This window comes from Oncorhynchus keta, chromosome 35 (genome assembly GCF_023373465.1).
Source record: "Oncorhynchus keta strain PuntledgeMale-10-30-2019 chromosome 35, Oket_V2, whole genome shotgun sequence".
NCBI classification, from domain to species: Eukaryota; Metazoa; Chordata; class Actinopteri; order Salmoniformes; family Salmonidae; genus Oncorhynchus; species Oncorhynchus keta.
Window position 1 is genome coordinate 69,769,436 of NC_068455.1, and position 15,251 is coordinate 69,784,686.

General features: G+C 43.6%; 1 protein-coding gene across 2 annotated transcripts; it reads right to left on the reverse strand.

Annotated features, from left to right (window-relative positions):
• Positions 1-6,814: 6,814 nt before the first annotated feature.
• zgc:92594 (uncharacterized protein LOC436996 homolog) lies at positions 6,815-15,206 on the reverse strand. Of its 2 annotated transcripts, none has more exons than XM_035753425.2 (9): positions 15,057-15,206; positions 13,441-13,721; positions 13,162-13,347; positions 12,661-12,879; positions 11,673-11,768; positions 9,877-10,110; positions 9,583-9,605; positions 9,251-9,396; positions 6,815-9,083 (listed from the first exon to the last, which is right to left on the reverse strand). In XM_035753425.2, exons 2-9 carry the CDS (start codon positions 13,696-13,698, stop codon positions 8,851-8,853), a joined length of 1,395 nt encoding a protein of 464 aa, XP_035609318.1. In that variant the 5' UTR covers positions 13,699-13,721; positions 15,057-15,206; the 3' UTR covers positions 6,815-8,850. The 2 variants fall into 2 exon arrangements, with proteins under 2 accessions (XP_035609318.1, XP_035609319.1); XM_035753426.2 differs by having other exon boundaries at positions 13,441-13,749; positions 15,057-15,202.
• Positions 15,207-15,251: the final 45 nt, after the last annotated feature.

Here is a 15,251-nt window from a genome sequence, read left to right on the forward strand (position 1 = left end):
ACAAGTTGGAAAGAACGCTTCTCACGGGGGAGTTGGATGAGTCTCTAGATCAGTACCCTGAGCTGAACATAGATTCTCTTTCAGTGCAGTTGCCTCTATTTCACAACAAATACCCCTGTAGCAGCAGTGGAGAGGCAGCGGAGGTCCTCAGGAAGGTTCCAGTGGAGGTGCGGGGGTTGTTTGACCAAGTTGAGGTGCTGATCAGGATTTTGTTTGTGGTGCCAGTGTCTTCATGTGAGGCTTAGAGGAGTTTCAGTGTACTCCGTAGGTTAAAGACTTGGCTACGGGCTGGCATGGGCGAAAAGAGACGGAACAGCGTAGTTGTCTGTAATGTACATAAAGACAGACTGGAGGGAATATATCTGCCAGCAATTTGTTGGATCCATTGAAACCCACAAACATGTTTGGTTCTTATGTTCAGTACTATGTATATATAAAGTTACTGGAAACCTTGTGGTGCTGAATATGTTCTTTACACTTTTTTATTTCACGGACCCCTTGAAATTACACCAGGGATCCCTAGGGGTCCACTGACCCCTGTTTGAGAACCCCTGGTGTATAGTATGATATTTGTTATTTTGTTTAGTAGTTTTCAGTTTTTATTACATGACAGTACACTTACTAATAATAATAATAATAATAATATTATTACAGTACACTTACTAATTATTTATTTTGTTATTTTATTTAAAATGGCATACTTTGTGTGATATACTTGTCCATAGTTGTTGTTTGAAGAGTTGAGACACTGACTGAACAATAAATAAGTATTTTTGAAGGATATTTTGGTTATTCATTGAAGTAGTTCTTTCACTTTTAGAACTACTTATTTTGAGCTTTTTGTTCTTGTAAAAATATTGTAGTAGACATATTTAATGACTATATAAGACTATATAAATATCAGAAAAGGTCAAATTAAAAGGCCAACTTTGTGATGGTTCTCAATGGAGATTCTATTAGATGAGATCACAACATGTTCATTGTATTTACAAAAACTGCACCCATGCAGTGTACAGTACTATTGCCACCTACTGGCCTTTCTTCATATTGCTGGTTGTAAATACAAATACCTGCATACATGCTGGACTGATAAGGAACACTGCTATAACTATTATCCAGTAGTAGTCTTATAATAATTTAAACATTTGAACAAATTGGTACAACCCTTCAGTTAACTGCGGTACCTATCAATTATCCAGTAGTAGTAATTATGGTTCCTCAATATACATTTAACATATTACAATGTAAGCTATGTGTTACAGCACTACTTTTGGTGTGTCCCTCAGGAATTGCTCTTGAGAAAATTTCCTGTAATTGTCCCCTCCAAAGTTGATATCAGATTTTCACCCCTGATCTAAAGGCGAATCTATTATCAAATGCGGTACGGTTCTGGAAACAGAAATCACTACACTTTCACATCACATCAAAAATAATTTCACAAATGCAACAATTGCTGTAGGCTACACTGTTTTAACCGGTTTTAACAGTTGCAGCTAACAGTAAATCAAAATCAAATCAAATGTATTTATCTAGCCCTTCGTACATCAGCTAATATCTCAAAGTGCTGTACAGAAACCCAGCCTAAAACCCCAAACAGAAAGCAATGCAGGTGTAGAAGCACGGTGGCTAGGAAAAACTCCCTAGAAAGGCCAAAACTTAGGAAGAAACCTAGAGAGGAACCAGGCTATGTGGGGTGGCCAGTCCTCTTACATTTACATTTACATTTAAGTCATTTAGCAGACGCTCTTATCCAGAGCGACTTACAAATTGGTGCATTCACCTTATGACATCCAGTAGAATAGTCACTTTACAATAGTGCATCTAAATCTTAAAGGGGGGTGAGAAGGATTACTTATCCTATCCTAGGTATTCCTTAAAGAGGTGGGGTTTCAGGTGTCTCCGGAAGGTGGTGATTGACTCCGCTGTCCTGGCGTCGTGAGGGAGTTTGTTCCACCATTGGGGGCCAGAGCAGCGAACAGTTTTGACTGGGCTGAGCAGGAACTGTACTTCCTCAGTGGTAGGGAGGCGAGCAGGCCAGAGGTGGATGAACGCAGTGCCCTTGTTTGGGTGTAGGGCCTGATCAGAGCCTGGAGGTACTGAGGTGCCGTTCCCCTCACAGCTCCGTAGGCAAGCACCATGGTCTTGTAGCGGATGCGAGCTTCAACTGGAAGCCAGTGGAGAGAGCGGAGGAGCGGGGTGACGTGAGAGAACTTGGGAAGGTTGAACACCAGACGGGCTGCGGCGTTCTGGATGAGTTGTAGGGGTTTAATGGCACAGGCAGGGAGCCCAGCCAACAGCGAGTTGCAGTAGTCCAGACGGGAGATGACAAGTGCCTGGATTAGGACCTGCGCCGCTTCCTGTGTGAGGCAGGGTCGTACTCTGCGGATGTTGTAGAGCATGAACCTACAGGAACAGGCCACCGCCTTGATGTTAGTTGAGAACGACAGGGTGTTGTCCAGGATCACGCCAAGGTTCTTAGCGCTCTGGGAGGAGGACACAATGGAGTTGTCCACCGTGATGGCGAGATCATGGAACGGGCAGTCCTTCCCCGGGAGGAAGAGCAGCTCCGTCTTGCCGAGGTTCAGCTTGAGGTGGTGATCCGTCATCCACACTGATATGTCTGCCAGACATGCAGAGATGCGATTCGCCACCTGGTCATCAGAAGGGGGAAAGGAGAAGATTAATTGTGTGTCGTCTGCATAGCAATGATAGGAGAGACCATGTGAGGTTATGACAGAGCCAAGTGACTTGGTGTATAGCGAGAATAGGAGAGGGCCTAGAACAGAGCCCTGGGGGACACCAGTGGTGAGAGCGCGTGGTGAGGAGACAGATTCTCGCCACGCCACCTGGTAGGAGCGACCTGTCAGGTAGGACGCAATCCAAGCGTGGGCCGCGCCGGAGATGCCCAACTCGGAGAGGGTGGAGAGAAGGATCTGATGGTTCACAGTATCGAAGGCAGCCGATAGGTCTAGAAGGATGAGAGCAGAGGAGAGAGAGTTAGCTTTAGCGGTGCGGAGCGCCTCCGTGATACAGAGAAGAGCAGTCTCAGTTGAATGACTAGTCTTGAAACCTGACTGATTTGGATCAAGAAGGTCATTCAGAGAGAGATAGCGGGAGAGCTGGCCAAGGACGGCACGTTCAAGAGTTTTGGAGAGAAAAGAAAGAAGGGATACTGGTCTGTAGTTGTTGACATCGGAGGGATTGAGTGTAGGTTTTTTCAGAAGGGGTGCAACTCTCGCTCTCTTGAGGACGGAAGGGACGTAGCCAGCGGTCAGGGATGAGTTGATGAGCGAGGTGAGGTAAGGGAGAAGGTCTCCGGAAATGGTCTGGAGAAGAGAGGAGGGGATAGGGTCAAGCGGGCAGGTTGTTGGGCGGCCGGCCGTCACAAGACGCGAGATTTCATCTGGAGAGAGAGGGGAGAAAGAGGTCAGAGCACAGGGTAGGGCAGTGTGAGCAGAACCAGCGGTGCCGTTTGACTTAGCAAACGAGGATCGGATGTCGTCGACCTTCTTTTCAAAATGGTTGACGAAGTCATCTGCAGAGAGGGAGGAGGGGGGGGGGGGAGGGGGAGGAGGATTCAGGAGTGAGGAGAAGGTGGCAAAGAGCTTCCTAGGGTTAGAGGCTGATGCTTGGAATTTAGAGTGGTAGAAAATGGCTTTAGCAGCAGAGACAGAAGAGGAAAATGTAGAGAGGAGGGAGTGAAAGGATGCCAGGTCCGCAGGGAGGCGAGTTTTCCTCCATTTCCGCTCAGCTGCCCGGAGCCCTGTTCTGTGAGCTCGCAATGAGTCGTCGAGCCACGGGGCGGGAGGGGAGGACCGCGCCGGCCTGGAGGATAGGGGACATAGAGAGTCAAAGGATGCAGAAAGGGAGGAGAGGAGGGTTGAGGAGGCAGAATCAGGAGATAGGTTGGAGAAGGTATGAGCAGAGGGAAGAGATGATAGGATGGAAGAGGAGAGAGTAGCGGGGGAGAGAGAGCGAAGGTTGGGACGGCGCGATACCATCCGAGTAGGGGCAGTGTGGGAGGTGTTAGATGAGAGCGAGAGGGAAAAGGATACAAGGTAGTGGTCGGAGACTTGGAGGGGAGTTGCAATGAGGTTAGTGGAAGAACAGCATCTAGTAAAGATGAGGTCGAGCGTATTGCCTGCCTTGTGAGTATATATATATATATTAAAGTCGCCCAGCACTGTGAGAGGTGAGCCGTCCTCAGGAAAGGAGCTTATCAAGGTATCAAGCTCATTGATGAACTCTCCGAGGGAACCTGGAGGGCGATAAATGATAAGGATGTTAAGCTTGAAAGGGCTGGTAACTGTGACAGCATGGAATTCAAAGGAGGCGATAGACAGATGGGTGAGGGGAGAAAGAGAGAATGACCACTTGGGAGAGATGAGGATCCCGGTGCCACCACCCCGCTGACCAGAATCTCTCGGGGTGTGCGAGAACACGTGGGCGGACGAAGAGAGAGCAGTAGGAGTAGCAGTGTTGTCTGTGGTGATCCATGTTTCCGTCAGTGCCAAGAAGTCGAGGGACTGGAGGGAGGCATAGGCTGAGATGAACTCTGCCTTGTTGGCCGCAGATCGGCAGTTCCAGAGGCTACCGGAGACCTGGAACTCCACGTGGGTCGTGCGCGCTGGGACCACCAGATTAGGTGGCCGCGGCCACGCGGTGTGGAGCGTTTGTATGGTCTGTGCAGAGAGGAGAGAACAGGGATAGACAGACACATAGTTGACAGGCTACAGAAGAGGCTACGCTAATGCAAAGGAGATTGGAATGACAAGTGGACTACACGTCTCGAATGTTCAGAAAGTTAAGCTTACGTAGCAAGAATCTTATTGACTAAAATGATTAAAATGATACAGTACTGCTGAAGTAGGCTAGCTGGCAGTAGCTGCGTTGTTGACACTACACTAATCAAGTCGTTCCGTTGAGTGTAATAGTTTCTGCAGTGCTGCTATTCGGGGGCTAGCTGGCTAGCTAGCAGTGTTGTTTACGTTACGTTGCGTTAAAAGAACGGCAATAGCTGGCTAGCTAACCTAGAAAATCGCTCTAGACTACACAATTATCTTTGATACAAAGACGGCTATGTAGCTAGCTACGATCAAACAAATCAAACCGTTGTACTGTAATGAAATGAAATGAAAATGTGATACTACCTGTGAGTGCGACCGGGTTGTTGAGTTCAATTCAGTAGACGTTGGCTAGCTGTTATCTGTTGGCTAGCTAGCAGAGTCTCCTACGTTAAGGACGACAAATAGCTGGCTAGCTAACCTCGGTAAATTAAGATAATCACTCCAAGACTACACACTCTAAACTACACAATGATCTTGGATACAAAGACAGCTATGTAGCTAGCTAACACTAAACTAATCAAGTCGTTCAGTTGAGTGTAATAGTACTACTGTGCTGTGCCGGGTGGAGATTATAACAGAACATGGCCAAGATGTTCAAATGTTCATAAATGACCAGCATGGTCAAATAATAATAATCACAGGCAGAACAGTTGAAACTGGAGCAGCAGCACGGCCAGGTGGACTTGGGACAGCAAGGAGTCATCATGCCAGGTAGTCCTAAGGCATGGTCCTAGGGCTCAGGTCCTCCGGGAGAGAGAAATATAGAAAGAGAGAATTAGAGAGAGCATACTTAAATTCACACAGGACACCGGATAGGACAGGAGAAGTACTCCAGATATAACAAACTGACCCTAGCCCCCCGACACATAAACTACTGCAGCATAAATACTGGAGGCTGAGACAGGAGGGGTCAGGAGACACTGTGACCCAATCCAATGATACCCGCGGACAGGGACAAATAGGATGGATATAACCCCACCCACTTTTCCAAAGCACAGCCGCCACACCACTAGAGGGATATCTTCAACCACCAACTTACCATCCTGAGACAAGGCCGAGTATAGCCCACAAAGATCTCCGCCACGGCACAACCCAAGGGGGGGCACCAACCCAGACAGAAAGATCACATCAGTGACTCAACCCACTCAAGTGACGCACCCCTCCTAGGGATGGCACGAAAGAGCACCAGTAAGCCAGTGACTCAGCCCCTGTAATAGGGTTAGAGGCAGAGAATCCCAGTGGAAAGAGGGGTACCGGCCAGGCAGAGACAGCAAGGGCGGTTCGTTGCTCCAGAGCCTTTCCGTTCACCTTCACACTCCTGGGCCAGACTGCACTCAATCATATGACCCACTGAAGAGATGAGTCTTCAGTAAAGACTTAAAGGTTGAGACCGAGTTTGCATCTCTCACATGGGTAAGCAGACCATTCCATAAAAATTGAGCTCGATAGGAGAAAGCCCTGCCTCCAGCTGTTTCATTAGCTGGGTTAAGTTTAGGGTTCAATTTAGGAGTTAGGGTTAGCTAACATGCTAAGTAGTTGCAATGTTGCTAAAATTGTCTGTGATGTGATTCGAACATTCACTTTATACACCCACCCATACTCCCAGGCCAACCACCCTCCTTTTGTTTTTGGCTTAATGGTCAAATGCAGCAAATTGAGAAAAAAAGGGTCAGAACCTTAAGATGTTTTAAGTAACCTTCTGTCTTATGTAACCATACCAAACATATCATACAAATAGACTACCACAGCATGAGTACCCAGCGATCAAACAGGGAGATTGTTCCAATCGTATTTCCACCATTCATTTTAGAAACACTTAAACAAGGGCTGTGTTTCATGTAGGCTTAGCCTGGTGTTATGTTTTGATAGCCATGTAAATCTCTCTAGGACAAGGTGATGTTTATTTTCTGTATTCACCCCCAAAAAAAAAAAAAAAAAAACGCTAATTAGCTGATGATGTGGCTATCATAAAGAACTACAAATGCCATGATGATCTGTAAGAGCCTATTTGAGGCAAAAGTAAGAATCTCTGGATTAACTATCTAATGTTAGTTAAATGTTGTAATGGATCATTTGGCTACATTTCTTTAATGGACAATTCTGTGAACTGTCTTGTGCAAGTTTTAAATTGACACAATACCTGTTAGCAAAGATGTCAGCTAGAGATGACGTGCAGGAGCTTGCAGGGATTTGTTGTTTTACATGAAGTCTACTCCAGTGTGAATTATCATTTTTGAATCAGAGTAAATAGAGCCAAATATATTGATAAAAATGAATCTGGTCCTCAAAAGATTTACATTGTTATCAAAACGTTACACCAAGGTAAGCCTACATGAAATACAGCCCTTATTGTGTTTCTAAAATCCCTTATGGGAAAAAAGGACAGTGGAAAAACTGTTTCCCTGTTTAACCGCTAGGTTTAATGGGTATTATTTTTTTATTTAACCTTTGTGTCACAGATTTGCAGTTACTATGTTACATCTTTGAGGTCAGGCTGACATATTATACATTTCTTGGAATTACAGTTTCAAGAATTCATAAAAGTGAAAGGAAGAAAATAATTAACAATCCAAATGCAATTTGACAGTAATGTAAAAGAATAGGGGGTCTGAAAGAAGCCAATGAAATATTATAAATATCAATGCAATGTGCTATTATAATAACATTCATGCTGAGTTCATTGGCTGGATAGAATTACAATTTTACCACATTCAAAATCACCAGTATGAAAATCCCCCCAAAATATTATCGATTTTTCAGATCACATTTTTTTTTTCAATCCCTTGCAGGACAAAAAAGCAGTTTTTTCCACTATGTTCTTTGCAGAACTGTGCAAATTGATAATGATACAAAACATGTCTAAACTAACAAGTTATCTATTGCTACAACCACTAGAAGTAGGCCTTCAAATATTTCTCAGAACTACAAGTCATGAGACATGGGTTGTGTTCATTAGTGCACACCTTTTCCAAATGACAACAAGGACAACAAGGGCTACTTATTGGACCAGTGCTGGTAGAGCTCTCTCTGTTTCAGTCTGTTATATATTTGGTGCCTAATGAATACAACCCAGGCATGCAACTGATGAAACATAATACCATAAAACAATTAATTATTAAAATGATAGACTGATAAACATATAGCTCACCAACTTTTACATAACTTTCAAACAGCTTTTGAAAAACACACCCACGCTTCACACACTCATCCACAAGTCTATCATCTAACTTTCATTGGTATAAAATTCACATCAATCAGAATTCACATTTGTCTGGTCACACATGAACACCTAAATGCTAGCCTGGTCCCAGATCTATTTCTGCTGTCTTGCCAACTCTGATGGTCATTCATATTGGTGCTGGCAAGACAGCACAAACAGATCTGGGACCATGCTAACTAAATGCAATAATAGTGTATAATTAGTCAGGTAGCCCATTGTAGTTTATGAAGACATACATTTCTGCAAGTGGTCAGAGCAATACCTTTCAATTATTTATATTATGTATAATTATTTATCAAAGTGCCATCAAATAATAAACACATTGTAATACATCTTCCTGAGAATCAAAAAAATACTTTAAAAAAATATATATAGCAAATACTATTTGAACCCAGGTCTACAAAATAGAGGTTGGGCACATAAAGTGCTCTAGTCAAAAAAAAGAACGTATGAGGTTAGAATGAGAAGCCCAGTTTCAAGTGTATAGTTATTACAGTATAATCTTGAGCAAAAAAAAAAATAGTCTCTGTTCCAAATGACACCCTATTGCCTATATAGGGCCCTGGTCAAAAGTAGTGCCCTATATAAGAAATAGGGTGCCATTTGGGATGCACTCAAACAGCTCATCTTCTAAAGATTGATGTATAATATTTAAAAGGTTTCCCAAAATGGTTATTTTGGTAATTTATGGAAAAATCCAAAGTAGCCTTTTCACACATTCTCCCACTGACATCAATGCATGACTTTTTGACTGAAAATCAGACTTAAATGGAAGTCATTTCATCAGTCTGAATGAATCTCCTCTTCTTCCTCCTCCTCTTCTTCTTCCTCCTCGTCTTCCTGCCCTTCGGGACTGTAAAGTTCGTCTGATGACTCACTCTGGTCGTGTACAGCCTCCTCTTCCTCACTCCTCATCTCCTCCTCAGCTTCTTCTTGCTCATCGCCATCACTGCTGTCGTCATCATCTTCATCCTCCTCCTCTCCTCCGCTGTCCTCCTCTTCCCGGACTACGGGACCTGGTAGAAGACAAAACTGTTAAAGGTAGAATCCACATTTGGTGAAAATGTGCCACTGTTCGCCTCAGAGCCTTTTGTTATTGGTTTTGTTGATGAAACAGAGAAGAGGAGCGTGCGACAGCGTTGTTCCCTCTACCCTTTCACACACACACCAGTCTGTTACTTACAGAGCTCATTGATGAGGTGAGAGATGTGAGAGTGTACTTCAGTGAGGAAGTCTTCCTGTTTAGCCTCCATGGACTCGGCCAGACCGTCTGAGTCCACACAAGCGCATTCTGGGTGGAACAGAGGCTTCTTCAACTGCCTGCAGAAACTGGGACAAACACACACAAACACACTCGCATTAGCAATGGCACATCACCCATAGACAGATGGAGAGAGAAAGACACGCATTACAAATGAAATGTCACCCATAGACATAGCTCACACACACGTACAAACACACTGCAAATGGCACAACACCCATAGACATTTGGAGACATACACACAACCCACTTACTTTTTGCTTGATGACTTGTATGCCTAAACAGCAAATCAGAGAAGCAAAGAATAACATCATTCATTATTTAATTTATTTTTATTTTTGGGGGGTAGATCAGCTTTACTATTGCAGGGATTGTGGCTTGCATCAATGTAATTGTCTGCATCTTTTCCAATCCCCATCAAAAAAAGTATAACATTTAGTTAATGAAAATAAAACAATAAAGCTACTTAGGAACAGCAGGACGGTTTTAAAAAGAATGTTAAAGGCACATCCATTTGTCCATGTATATCAATTCATCCGCACACTGACCTCTAGGAAGCGGAAGGGGTCGTTCTCCTGGGCAAGGGTCTGGATGCCACTGTGGACATCCTGCAGACGGGACTGGTCCTGGACCGCCTTGGCTATGTTCCGCTGGATGCTGGGGCCACACTCGACCCCGTGGGAGCAGGAACAGTCCCTGAGGGAGGTGAGGAAGCCCTCCAAGTGGACCTGTAACACCTCTCCCAAGGCTGTGACCCCCTGGTCTGAGTCCTCCAGGAACCTCTGCACAGAGAGAGGGAGAGGGTTGAGAGGTAGGTGTGTGTTTAACCAAAAACAAACTAATCAGTGATCAAAAGTTTCCTCATCTTCAGACATGAAAATAGATTAAATATATATATATATTTTTTTAATACAACAAATAAAAAAAAATATATACAGCTCTGTAAACAAGAAGGAGTGCTGATCAAGGATCAGGTGCGAACACCTGTCCATAATCTTGTTCATTACAATCTTAAATGCAAAACTGATCCTAGATAGGTCTGTTGCGGTGAGCATATTAACGCCACACGGGTGGTCACAAGTCATGATGGCAGTCACATTTCATGTGACAGTTTACTCACTGTAATTAGGCTTCTCCAAACTCTGTTGTTGCTAATGGTCATTAGTAGCCTCTACTGTCCTTCTAATCACTCTGACATCAATGCAAATGTAATCGAAAATCTAATCGAACACACTGGCTGGCATGAAAATGAACCACGTGAAAAGAGTCTTCCATTTGCTATTTAAGAGCAGAGATGACATGTATGTTTTCCCACTGCCCCTGTTTCGAGACAGGTGCATGATAATGGTCCATTCTAAATCAGAACTAATTTCACACTTATATAATTTAGTATATGTAAAGACAAGATTAAATCAAGAATAGTATGCCAAAAAGTAAATGTGGACAGTTATTCTAATGTTTTTAATATGCACCTAGCCTGTGAGAAAGACACGATCACGTGACGGGCATTGGCCAATAAGAATTGAGTAATCTGAGAGAGCCATGTGAGTGAGGTGCTTTGGAGCATGAAGCTGGGAGAAGGGAATTATAAATATTATATTCAGCACAAGGGCACAACGGCCAAAAGAATGCATGGGGGGGGCATTACATTTTTTTAGGGGGCATTACGGCCACACAAAGTAGATGCGGCCGGGAAATTCGGGGCATTATCAAGTGCTTGTTAAATTGTGAATGAGAGACTGATTAAGTGTGTACAGCCCGAGCAATAAACAAAGCAGAGCTCATGCCTTTGATGTGACTTAGAATATATTAAAAATCAAAACATATAGCCCAACGTTTGTAGAACAACTAAAGTTGCATAAATAACTCTAAATGAAGCATATAGGAGGAACAGTTTCTTTGTTAACCGCTCAACACAGAATAGGCCCATGTGCGCACTCCTATTTTATTCAGCTATGTTCAACTGTATTTTTCACACTATAAAATAATGCCACGGAATTCTAAACAAATCTCGTCTGCTAAATGAACTAGGGTAGCCCACAGCCATAGCCAGATCACGGCCTAACAAAGACAACTCAGATTATGCTCTTCTGAAATAACACTTAATTTTCTTCATATCATTTTTCTTTAGACTAAAATAAATAATGGATTTATTGTGATTGTGTAGGCTATATTAACTTTTTATGTAGATGTTCCAAAGTTCTGCATCATTGGCTTATAGGCTATGCATAGAAGCCAAGAGATGGGAAATGTGTTTATGTTAATTAACGGTCAATTACCGTGAGACCGGCAGTTATTTGCGTGACAATCACCGGCTGCCCTCATCCTAGATCAGCAATATCACCTTGTTCAGTCGTTCTTGTTCCTTTTGCTCCTGGAGATTTTTCTCTGCTTTGTTCAGCTTCCTGTCCACCTTCTGTAGCTGGTTCTCCAGAGAGCCCTGAGAACAGAGAGGGAGTTTGGGAGAGAGAGAGAGAAACAGAGGGAGAGAGTGGGTTTGAGGGAGGGGAGATAGATTACATTCACTATGACAACAAGACTATAGTGAGGGTAAATGGTGAACTCAACTGGAAATGTCTCCCTTTTTCACATTGGTTCAGACAAGTCACTTCAGGAAGCAGCTTGAACAATTCATTCAAACAGTGAGATCACATTATGTTTTGTCACAGTCCCGAATGGCACCCTATTCCCGTTATAGTGCATTGCTTTTGACCAGAGCCCTATTGGATCTCTCTCTTCCCCACTATTTAGGTTTTGGGTGACATTTGGGACTCACTCATTGTCTCTCATTCGCTAAACCATGTCAGACAACAGCAGTGACAATGACATTCACCTGTGTTCTAGACTCATCAATTGCCATTCTGTGGAGGCCTCGTCTAGAGTATAGAGGTGTGTTCTTTGTGTGTGTACCTTTTGTTTGATCGAAAGTGATAGGGAGTACATACTTATTGTGTGCGAGTGTGTTCTAAGTGACGGTCTTTCATTTTTAGAGTGCTTCATTTAGTCCTGTACATCACCCTCCTGACCAGTAGACCAACAAACAGAGACCTCTCTTAACTCTACCACTCCTCCATAATGATATGTAACCTAAACCAGGGGTGCAATTTTGGTTTTAGAAGTGGGGGTATCCAGTCAGATAAACACTCCAACACGCTCAGAGGCGTCCGCATGGTCCTAAAGCAGACATTTGCCTCGGACAAAAATGCAATTTCAGAATGTGTGGGGTGGGGGCATGTCACCCCTGTCCCCAGTGAAAGTTGTGCCCGTGACTTAAACACACAGTCATTAACCTATTCACTGTTTTAGAGGTTTTATAACTTTAGACCTGTTACCTTCAGATCCTTCATAGTGTTCTTCAGGGTCTTGATGGTGTGTCCCGCGTGGCCCCCCTCGATGGTACAGGCGTTGCAGACACACACCCGGTCGTCCATGCAGTAGTAGCGGTACATCTCATCGTGTTCAGGACACTTCCTCTTCCTCAGGTCCCCCAGGGGTTCAGTCAGGGGGTGCTCCCTAAACGCAGGCAGCTCCAGGTGGGGCTTCACGTGCTCCTGAAATGGACAAAATGAAGAAAAAGTTCATGTTTGTCTTGACTTACCTGCTGATTGAAAATGTAATGTAAAACAAAGCTTTAAAAAAAAAAAAGGTGTTATGCACATCCAACACTTGAATGTGTTGAGAATACTGGTGCTGTGCAAAAAAAAGAGTGCTTAGATAACAGAATAAGAATATTGGAATATTTCTGCTCCCCAGTGCTTTACCATGGGTGAATTTGGAATTATGGATGCTAAAATTATGGATGCTAAAATTATGGATGCCTCTCAGATCTTTACCTGACACATGGACACCTCGCATTTCAGACAAGTCTTGACCGCTACCTCTACCACCACTCCAGCCCCAGGTTCCCCTTTACCCGCCTCGCTAGTGTCCCCTGGAGAGCAGTAGTCACACGGCACGGACACGGGGGTCTTGGCTGTTGTCGGGCTGCTGTCTGGTTGTTGTTGTCTTGACGATACTGCCTGGACATCATAGAGAAAGGAAGAGGAAGAGAGGTAGCGTGTTTGTTGGGTGGGGCCTATAGGCTATGAATACAGCCCCCAGACAGCACATACCCGTCCCCTGCAGCGGAAGTCGTCTGCGATGTTGGCGAGCTTAAAGTTCTTCTGGAAGGTCGTGGAGCAGCGGTGGCTCTCTCTGCACTCGGGGCAACGGAAGCGGCCTCGCTCCGCTTGGCATTTGAGCCGGCGGACGCACAGCAGGCAGAAATTGTGGCCGCAGGGCAGCAGGTGGGGGTCCCGGAACAGGTCCAAGCACACGGGACAGGTGAGCTCGTCTTCTAGAAGAGTGGACTGGTCCATAGAGGTAGCCATGGTGGGAAGGGGGAAGGGGAGAGCTGATGATGGGAAGGGGGAAGGGGAAAGCTGATGTTGGGGTGGGGGGGGGGTATATATGCAGAGTAGTAAAACAATGACAAACCTAAAAGCCTAAATAATAAGGTAATCAACTAAGAAGTAACCAATGTGGCAGTTTAAAACAAAACTATTTTTAAACGTATCACTTCCCCTTTCCTATCAACAATGTTGATGTTGGACCAGCTCTGAACTTGCTGATGTAAACCTAAAGTTCAAAAGGTAATGTGTGGCCATAGTTGCATGACTGCTAATAGGCCAATTTAAATTTCAATAGTAGCCTCATGAATCACCAGTGGTGGAAAAAAGTACCAAATTGTCATACTTGGGTAAAAGTAAAGATACCTTATTAGAAAATGACTCAATTAAAAGTGAAAGTCACCCAGTAAAATACTACTTGAGTAAAAGTCTAAGAGTTTAAATAAGCTTAAGTATCCAAATTAAATGTAAGTGCTAAAATATACTTAAGTATCAAAGGTAAAATTATAAATAATTTCAAATTCCTTATATTAAGCAAACATTTATAGATAGCCAGGGGCACCTCCGCCACTCAGACATGATTTACTAAATGAAGCATGTGTTTAGTGAGTCCCCCAGATCAGAGACAGTAGGGATGACCAGTGATGTTCATCCCTACTGTGTGAATTAGACCATTTTCTGGTCCTGCTAAGCATTCAAATGTAACGAGTACTTTTGGATTTCAGGGGAAATGTATCGAGTATATTCTTTAGGAATGTAGTGAAGTAAAAGTAGTCCAAAATATAAATAGTAAAGTACAGATACCCCCAAAAATGCAGTATTTTTACACCACTGTAAATCACCATAATAACCAATATATATATATATCTTTCAAGACACTGCAAATATAGCCGTGGGTTTGGGGTGTGTTGTATGCAAGTGCAATGCTTCTAAATAACCGTAGTTGAATTGAAACGTATTTATATTTTAAATAGATTACGCTGACCTACATGGATAGCATGTTCCAGTTTAGAGCTGAGAATCGAATTAATTAACTAGCTGCTCTAGTTTAGAAGGTGGGATAAGGTCATGGCTAGACGGGATCCATCTTTTGTCAAATTGAATTCAAAAGTTAATTTTTTGCATTTTAGCTAACGCCAACCCTTTTCCTAACCTTAACATAATTATACTAACCTGCTGCGTAAATTATTCTAACCTACTATTAAATGTAAAGTCTGACGTTAACTTGACAAAAGCTGGATCCCTTCTAGCCAAGTCTGTGGCATAATAGCAGCCCGAGCGCACCTTGTGGAGCTAACTAGCTACAGTTGACAACTTATTTACAAACATTGGTCGCTTACCTAGATCTCAGAAGACACCGTATTTTACAACTTCTTATTTCGTCTCTCTGGTTCTTGGTCAGCGAAATCTCAGGCGAACACGATTCAGGCACAAACAATTGTTGTTTGACCATTCCTGCCGGGGAACAGCAGGTGGGCTCAATCCGTAACCTCGTGACACCTGGGGCACGTGACACCTGGGACAAAATCAAAGAA

Excerpts from the sequence above, each read along its gene's own strand:
- zgc:92594 (XM_035753425.2), bottom strand. The coding sequence starts at position 13,698 with ATGGCTACCTCTATGGACCAGTCCACTCTTCTAGAAGACGAGCTCACC. Across the intron at positions 11,769-12,660 it reads ACACTATGAAGGATCTGAAG|GGCTCTCTGGAGAACCAGCT; the intron begins GTAACAGGTCTA and ends CTCTGTTCTCAG. Across the intron at positions 9,397-9,582 it reads TACAAGTCATCAAGCAAAAA|TTTCTGCAGGCAGTTGAAGA; the intron begins GTAAGTGGGTTG and ends TGTTTGTCCCAG.